Raw genomic sequence first — 10,000 nt, 5'->3', positions numbered from 1 at the left:
TCTTAAAGCAACAGATGTTATGAATTCTTCCCTAAACCAGCTGCTCATTGCAGCTTTTTCATCAGACAAAAAGGAGGAAGCAACACATTCTTTAGGGACTATTTTCAGCGGCGGATGAATCCACATTTGGTCCTCGAGTAAGCGTAGTAAGTGTGTGTGTCCACTGGATCTATCAGGCAGTGACACACACACACACACACACACACACACACACACACACACACACACACACACACACACACACACACAAATTGTTATTCAATACATTTATTGTGAGTATTGTCTTGCTTTAATATCAGTACATAATATAAAGTTCTTAATGCTGCACCTCTTTCCCCCCTCAGGCAGGAACGTAGAACCATTTCAATGCACACAAATAAACATGAAGTCTGTCTGCATCGCACAACACGTCTGCATCGCATAACACGTCTGCATCGCACAACACGTCTGCATCGCACAAGACGCGTCACGCATTGATAAGAAGAAGAAGTCGCGTGCAGCCGGAGGATCTGACACACAGAGTTCATTAAAGGGGTGATGAGGATGATGAGGGTGATGTTTCAGGGAGGAAGAGTACAACTGCAGGTTGGGGGACATGCATTTCTTCAACAAGGTGTGTGTGTTTTTTGTTGTGTTTTTGTGTGTCTGGACTCCAGATCTGAAATGAGGTCAGACTGCAACGAACCGTTTGACAGTCGGCTTCTCTTCTATATTTAACCGCATGTTAAGGCGCTCTGCTTCTAGAGGGACGAGACAAAACTACATCTAAAGGAGACAGAAGAGAATAGAACACACAACCTTTCACTGGACCTTTAGGCAAAGAGACAGAGAAACAAAGAGACAGAGACAAAGAGACAAAGAGACAAAGAGACAGAGAGACAAAGAGACAGAGAGACAGAGAGACAGAGAGACAAAGAGACAAAGAGACAGAGAGACAGAGAGACAGAGAGACAAAGAGACAAAGAGACAGAGAGACACAGAGACAAAGAGACAAAGAGACAGAGAGACAAAGAGACAGAGAGACAGAGAGACAGAGAGACAAAGAGACAAAGAGACAAAGAGACAAAGAGACAAAGAGACAGAGAGACAAAGAGACAGAGAGACAGAGAGACAGAGAGACAAAGAGACAAAGAGACAAAGAGACAAAGAGACAAAGAGACAGAGAGACAAAGAGACAGAGAGACATACAAATCTCTTAATCTGGAGATCCAATTGGACATTATATGATGATGTCATAGCCGATTAAACATTATATGATGATGTCATAGCTGATTAAACATTATATGATGATGTCATAGCTGATTATACATTATATGATGATGTCATAGCTGATTAAACATTATATGATGATGTCGTAGCTCTCGCTGGTTTAAGAGCCTTCTGGAGGAAGAAGGACGGCGCTGTTCGCTCACTGCACACGACTGACAGCGGCGTCCTCAGAGAGCTGCAGAGAGGCAGACATCTGACAGAAGCACAAGTGCACACACACACACACACACACACACACACACACACACACACACACACACACACACACACACACACACACACACACACACACACACACCTGAGGGCAAAGGAGGCAGATGCATGTTACACTGGTCTCACGTCTCTTCTCTCGGCCAAAGTTGTGTGTTATATAAGAGAGTAAGTGCTTTACTCCATCTCACACACACACACACACACACACACACACACACACACACACACACACACACACGTGACCCAATGTCTCTCAGTAACCTTTTGTCACGTTTCTCGGCGTCGAAGAAATACACGATACAATACTTTAACAAAGTGAAAGTACAAATTTCTGTATATATGGATCATCAACGATCAATAATCAGTATCGCGGCAAAACAACCTGATCAGGGATCTATAAAAGCTATATTTGCTACTTTTTTTGAGCCGATACGATCCGAGTGTTTTTATCCGCTAGTTAGCTGCTTGATGAAGAACTTTAATCTCATTTTAATCTGACCAAAAAAATAATATGTTATACTATGTGAAATGGGGGTGGGGCCTCAGTGAGCTGCTTTGACTTAAAGCAGCGTTTAGACTCTAGAGGGAAGACTCTCTCACAGGTGACGTCAACAGGAAGTCCTTTCTTCGGCGACGACGTTCGGCGTTCGAACGCATTTCAGCCGAACGGTTGGAGCGCTCGCGACAAACAGAAAGATGAAAGATTGATGCTCGGCCGAGCCCTAAATCATGCATGCAAATGGAAATGTTCTGCTAATGTACATTAAGGGGACATGTGCACTCATGCAGAGACAAAAGCAGATGTTTAAACACACACACACACACACACACACACACACACACACACACACACACACACACACACACAGGATTCAGAGAGACGAACACACAGAACCTATTCAACTGTTTGGGATCAGATTCAGTTTAAAATGTGTTTTTCTAAGCATCAAAACAAATAACTACCAAAGTAACTTCAAACCAAACGAACCTAGGTATGGGAAAAAAACAGGAAGAGACAGACCAGAAGAGTCTGTCTCTTGCTGTGACAGAGTTTCTTCTTGGTGTGATAGTGGGCGAGCTTTACCCAGCATGCAGTTTGGCCGTGTAATTTTATGAATGTACACATATTAGTGTTACAAATTGTTTATGTGTCACAAACTGTTGTGTTGTGTTTTACCTGTTAAAGAGCGTTAGTTGTGGGTTATTACTTGTTGTTATAAAGTTATAACCATTACTAAAGTTATAACATGACTAAAGTTATAACATGACTAAAGTTATAACATGACTAAAGTTATAACATGGCTAAAGTTATAACATGACTAAAGTTATAACATGACTAAAGTTACAACCATGACTAAAGTTATAACATGACTAAAGTTACAACATGACTACAGTTATAACATGACTAAAGTTACAACATGACTAAAGTTATAACATGACTAAAGTTATAACATAACTAAAGTTATAACCATGACTAAAGTTACAACATGACTAAAGTTACAACCATGACTAAAGTTACAACATGACTAAAGTTACAACATGACTAAAGTTACAACATGACTAAAGTTATAACATGACTATAAAGTTATAACATGACTAAAGTTACAACCATGACTAAAGTTACAACATGACTAAAGTTAGAACATGACTAAAGTTATAACATGACTAAAGTTACAACATGACTAAAGTTATAACATGACTAAAGTTATAACATGACTAAAGTTACAACATGACTAAAGTTATTACATGACTAAAGTTACAACATGACTAAAGTTATAACATGACTAAAGTTACAACATGACTAAAGTTACAACCATGACTAAAGTTATAACATGACTAAAGTTACAACATGACTAAAGTTATTACATGACTAAAGTTACAACATGACTAAAGTTATAACATGACTAAAGTTATAACATGACTAAAGTTATTACATGACTAAAGTTACAACATGACTAAAGTTATAACATGACTAAAGTTATAACATGACTAAAGTTATTACATGACTAAAGTTACAACATGACTAAAGTTACAACCATGACTAAAGTTACAACATGACTAAAGTTATTACATGACTAAAGTTACAACATGACTAAAGTTATAACATGACTAAAGTTATAACATGACTAAAGTTACAACATGACTAAAGTTACAACATGACTAAAGTTACAACATGACTCAAGTTATAACATGACTAAAGTTACAACATGACTAAAGTTACAACCATGACTAACGTTGCAACATGACTAAAGCTACAACATGACTAAAGTTACAACATGACTAAAGTTCGAACATGACTAAAGTTATAACCATGACTAAAGTTACAACCATGACTAAAGTTACAACATGACTAAAGTTACAACATGACTAAAGTTATAACCATGACTAAAGTTACAACATGACTAAAGTTATAACATGACTAAAGTTATAACATGACTAAAGTTACAACATGACTAAAGTTATAACATGACTAAAGTTATAACATGACTAAAGTTATAACATGACTAAAGTTATAACATGACTAAAGTTATAACATGACTAAAGTTACAACATGACTAAAGTTACAACATGACTAAAGTTACAACATGACTAAAGTTATAACATGACTAAAGTTACAACCATGACTAAAGTTATAACCATGACTAAAGTTATAACATGACTAAAGTTACAACATGACTAAAGTTACAACATGACTAAAGTTATAACATGACTAAAGTTATAACCATGACTAAAGTTATAACATGACTAAAGTTAGAACCATGACTAAAGTTAGAACATGACTAAAGTTATAACATGACTAAAGTTAGAACATGACTAAAGTTATAACCATGACTAAAGTTACAACCATGACTAAAGTTACAACATGACTAAAGTTACAACATGACTAAAGTTATAACCATGACTAAAGTTACAACATGACTAAAGTTATAACATGACTAAAGTTATAACATGACTAAAGTTACAACATGACTAAAGTTATAACATGACTAAAGTTGTAACATGACTAAAGTTACAACATGACTAAAGTTATGACATGACTAAAGTTACAACCATGACTAAAGTTACAACATGACTAAAGTTATAACATGACTAAAGTTACAACCATGACTAAAGTTATAACCATGACTAAAGTTATAACATGACTAAAGTTATAACATGAGTAAAGTTACAACATGACTAAAGTTACAACATGACTAAAGTTATAACATGACTAAAGTTATAACCATGACTAAAGTTATAACATGACTAAAGTTAGAACCATGACTAAAGTTAGAACATGACTAAAGTTATAACATGACTAAAGTTACAACCATGACTAAAGTTATAACCATGACTAAAGTTATAACATGACTAAAGTTAGAACCATGACTAAAGTTATAACATGACTAAAGTTTGAACCATGACTAAAGTTATAACATGACTAAAGTTATAACATGACTAAAGTTAGAACCATGACTAAAGTTAGAACATGACTAAAGTTATAACATGACTAAAGTTATAACATGACTAAAGTTATAACATGACTAAAGTTACAACATGACTAAAGTTACAACCATGACTAAAGTTATAACATGACTAAAGTTATAACATGACAGTAAGTAGCTCAGACCGCTGCGTCCTCAGAAGAGCGACTACAGTTGTTATGGCTATGCCGGTATGACGACATATGAAAAATTCATACCGTATGGAAATGTGGAACTGGTAAACCACACAGCCCTATGCAGACCCCAGTGTCAGGTTGTCATGTCATCCATCAGCTCATTGACGCTAAGGGAACAACAACAACACGGCCTCTCCCTCCTGACGGGAGGAGTGAGCCGTCTTCGTTCTCGTCTCTGTTGTCGTGAATGCTCAGTAGCGACCGGCGGCTGCTAGCATGGAGAGCGCGGAGTTAGCCAAAGCTAAGCTAGCACGTTTTACACCGGAAACTCTTGCCAATATAAAATCTAATTCACAAAATAAAGTTCTATTTCAACCTAAAAATGTTACTTCCTGTTAACTGCCTGTAAAAAGGCACGATGACGAGGGGCGTAATCCAAGATGGCGACGGCCGACTCGAGGCTTCAGAACATCAGTCCACAAACCAGCGGGTGTCGTCACTATGACGACCACCACCTTGTCAGTCTGTGGACGTGACCCCAGATAAAATGAGCCCCGAGTGGATCTATATCTAATCTGTCTATAATCTAAACTTGTTTTTATATCCAAGTGCAAATGGAATGAAATCCAACGTGGAGAGAGAAGTGATGTCGTTCGTCAGCGGCGGACAGCTCCCGGTGCTGAAATGAGTTCTAATAAACCCAACAGATGAAGAGTGGCACCGCTTCATTTTGATGAGACGATACCTTTAATTCACACACAGATCTGATTCATCAGCGTTGACTCAAGTGTCTCTGACGCTCACGTCCTGGACGATGAGATGAGATAAAATAAGATAATCCTTTAGTAGTCCCGCAGTGGGGACATTGCAGGATTAAAGCAGCAGTGCACACCAGAGACACATAGTAAATACAAATCAAGTAATATAAATAAACAGTAAAAACAGTCTAGAATAGCAATATTAAATATACAGACGGAATAAAAAGTATTTAAATGTATTTATATTGCACCAGATGAACGTAATTAAAGTGGCCAAAGTGATTAAAGTGTTAGAAGTGTTTGTTATAAGATCTCAGCTTGTTGTGCAGCCTGTCAGCAGCGGGAAGGAAGGACTTGCGGTTCAATGAAGACACATTCCTTCATCACCCTCCGACTAACACCAGTCTAAAGATGTGTTACATGTGTTGTACCTTTAAGGTCAATTACAAGGCAACACTGGAGTTATTGCAACACGAATGTAAACAACAACAACAGCCTTGTTAAATTCTGACAATATCACAGTAAAGGGGAGCAGTTTCTAATAAAAGCAGGTGTTGCTCAACGGCCCTCGACTATTATGACACATTCCTGTCCTCACAAGAGTCGTCAAACCCTCGGGAACGTCGGCAGAAGTCAGCAGAACTCGGACAAACTGAAGCTTTGAGTGAAATCAGAGGCAGAAGTCTCAAGTTACAGCTTATGTGTGTGTTATGATGTGTGTGTTGTGATATGTGTGTGTTATCATGTGTGTGTTATGATGTGTGTGTGCGTGTTAACGTCGGCATGAGATTCAACGTACAACCAACCAGGACGCCAGAGGCAGAAACCAGAAACGGATTCAACAAAAAGTGCTTCTTTCTCGAGCCCCTCAGCGTTCTCTGGACCAGGTTCTGCCCCTCAGGGTTCTCTGGACCAGGTTCTGCCCCCTCAGGGTTCTCTGGACCAGGTTCTTCCCTCAGCGTTCTCTGGACCAGGTCCTGCCCCCCCAGGGTTCTCTGAACCAGGTTCTGCCCCCTCAGGGTTCTCTGAACCAGGTTCTGCCCCCCCAGGGTTCTCTGAACCAGGTTCTGCCCCCTCAGGGTTCTCTGGACCAGGTTCTGCCCCCTCAGGGTTCTCTGGACCAGGTTCTGCCCCCTCAGGGTTCTCTGGACCAGGTTCTTCCCTCAGCGTTCTCTGGACTAGGTCCTGCCCCCCCAGGGTCCTCTGGACCAGGTTCTGCAGGTTTAAAAGGGGGAGGAGCCAAGCTCTTACCTCTATGAGGAAGTCCCCGGTCCGGAGCCCGGCCTGCCATGCCACCCCGCCCTCGTCCACGGACTCCAGGTACTGCAGCGCGGGGAAGGCGGGCGTGGGAGTGAACTCCTCGATGGGCGTGTCCGCTGGAGGGGAAGGGGAGGAGTTAGAGAGGAAGGTACTAAAACAAGGTGGGCTTGTTTAGCCTAGCTTAGCATAAAGACTTTGGTTTTTACAAATAAATCTCCCAGAGGCTGCGAAGACTAAACTAAACTAAAAGTCCACGTCTTGACGCCACTTTGTTGAGGTCAGCTGACGTAAAAGTTGGGTTATAAGCCACTGCTACCTTTGGTGGTTGTCCCCGCTGTAGCCAGCTAGCGCTGCTGCTAGCTCCCCGCTAGCTTCTCGACAACCACCGAAGGTAGCAGGACCAGCTCCGGCATGGGCAGTAGCAGCAGCAGCGGGGAGCTAGCAGCAGCGCTAGCTGGTTACAGCGGGGAGCTAGCGGGGACAACCACCGAAGGTAGTAGCGGCTTATCTTATATATATTATATATATTATATTAGCGGCCTAACCCGACTTTTACGAAAACATGACTACATTATTATAATGTTATTATTATAATGAAGGCAAATAGTGGTTTTGATGTTATGAAATGAAAAATGAACGTTATATTTTGTAATGTTATCTTTTTCATTTTTTACTTAACGGGCTCCACAGTGAGGTGGAAGTAACTTTTTAACGTAATAATAAAAAAACAGGGACAGCAAACAGGAAAACCCCCCAAAATAAATACATGCTTAATATTTCTTGCAACAGTGAGATAACAAAATCCTCTTTTAGATCAAACGGTGAAACAAATGAAGCAGAAAAAGTTCAACCAAACGTCACAAACACGAGAAAAATGATTTTAACGGACAAAACACAGAAATGTAAATTACAACAAACACAAGATGAGTGTTTCATTAATAAGCTAAGGCTGATGCACACACACAGACACACACACACACACACACCCACACACACACACACACACACACACACACACACACACACACACACACACACACACACACACACACACCCTCTTGCTCTGGGGAAGGTTACAGGAGAAACAAACCCGTGTTGACAGCGTGACGCTTCCTGTAACTCGTCCTCTGAAGAGCCGGACCGAGTATCATGAGGCTTTCTACTGTGTGTGTGCGTGTGTGTGTGTGTGTGTGTGTGTGTGTGTATGACATGGAGATGTAGACTTAGGAGGAGGAAGAGGAGGAGGAAGAGGACGAGAGAGATGGACGAGGAGCGTAAAGAAACTGCGGAAACGCAGAAAGCAAAAAAGGACATAAGCTTATGTGACAGCTCGAGCATCAGTGTGTGTGTGTGTGTGTGTGTGTGTGTGTGTGTGTGTGTGTGTGTGTGTGTGTGTGTGTGTGTGTGTGTGTGTGTGTGTGTGTGTGTGTGTGTGTGTGTGTGCGTGCGTGTGTGTGTGTGTGTGTGTGAGGATAAGCTCGGCTGGGTCAGTTCCCCCGGGGTGAGAGCAGAGTGTGTCAGGATGACGAGAACATTCCTCTTGTTTTTCAGGCCAAATCCCTCTTTTCCTCTTTTCCTCTTCATCCATGTCAGCGTCTCTTCCTCCTCTTCCTCTTCTATCTTCTTCTCTCTTCCTCCTTTCTCTTCTCACTTCCTCCCCTCTTCTTCTCTTTTGCTCTTCTTCTTCTTCCTCCTCTTCCTCCTCTCTCCTCTTCCTCCTCTCTCCTCTTTCTCCTCTCTCATCTTCCTTCTCTCTCTTCGAATCTCTTCCTCCCTCTCTTCTTCTCTTTTACTCTTCCTCATCTCTCTTCCTCCTCTTCCTCCTCTCTCCTCTTTCTCCTCTCTCCTCTTCTTCCTCTCTCCTCTTCCTCCCACTCTTCTTCTCTCTTCCTCCCTCGCTCTCAGATATCTTTATAAAACACACTAACTTCCCTCACAGTGAACCAGCAGATCCACTGGTTTGTGATCCAGTGGATCTGTTGGTTTGTGAACCAGTGGATCTGCTGGTTTATGATCTAGTGGATCTGCTGGTTTATGATCTAGTGGATCTGCTGGTTTATGATCTAGTGGATCTGCTGGTTTGTGAATGACGACGTGAAGAGAATCGTCATAGAAACGACGCAGCAGCTCTATTTTTAGAGGCGTCTCGTGGTGAACATCAAAGACTCCATCACAACATCCTGATGACCGTGATGTCATGACCGTGATGTCATGACCGTGATGTCATGACCGTGATGTCTTCACCGTGATGTCATGACCGTGATGTCATGACCGTGATGTCATGACCGTGATGTCTTCACCGTGATGTCATGACCGTGATGTCATGACCGTGATGTCATGACCGTGATGTCATGCTGATGTTCACCAGGCCCACGAGGAGACGTGGAGCCGATCGATCAATGAGAACGTTCTGCGTTCTCTCCTCTGTGACGGAGACTTGATCAGTTCCTTCAGACTTCTAAAATAATAACGGCCACTGGAAACACTCGTAACACATGCCATCATGCTGTGTGTGTGTGTGTGTGTGTGTGTGTGTGTTCTCCAGAGGTCACAGTAAAGTTCCTTTCAAATGGATTTATAATAGCAAAACTAATTTGCATGTTTTTGCTGGAGGGGGGGGGGGGGGTTCTTTCACACACACACACACACACACACACACACACACACACACACACACACACACACACACACACATACACACACACAGACACGTACACACACAATATTATTTATAATAAAATGATAAAATAAATAAACAAAAATAACACTGCTCAGTAAAAGTAAAATAAAAATAAACAAAAAAGAACATAATACAATGATACAATAATAAAAGGATAAAATGGTATAATAATAATAAATAATAAAATGATATAATAACACAATAATTCAATAATAAAAT

General features: G+C 40.8%; 1 protein-coding gene across 1 annotated transcript in view; it reads right to left on the bottom strand.

The window, feature by feature from the left end:
• LOC306748218 (SH3 and multiple ankyrin repeat domains protein 2-like) overlaps window positions 1-10,000 on the bottom strand; it is a gene marked incomplete at its 3' end in the record, with an annotated part of 110,041 nt that overhangs the window by 24,628 nt on the left and 75,413 nt on the right. Inside the window, exon 15 of the mRNA XM_079231358.1 lies at window positions 7,093-7,217. Coding sequence (XP_079087484.1) covers window positions 7,093-7,217 — 125 coding nt within the window. The remainder of the gene's footprint in view (window positions 1-7,092; window positions 7,218-10,000) is intronic.

The sequence above is a fragment of the Taurulus bubalis genome (assembly GCF_910589615.1).
Source record: "Taurulus bubalis genome assembly, chromosome: 15".
Lineage (NCBI taxonomy): Eukaryota > Metazoa > Chordata > Actinopteri > Perciformes > Cottidae > Taurulus > Taurulus bubalis.
The sequence above is the reverse complement of the archived record's forward strand: the minus strand, read 5'-3'. Positions and strand labels throughout refer to the sequence as shown.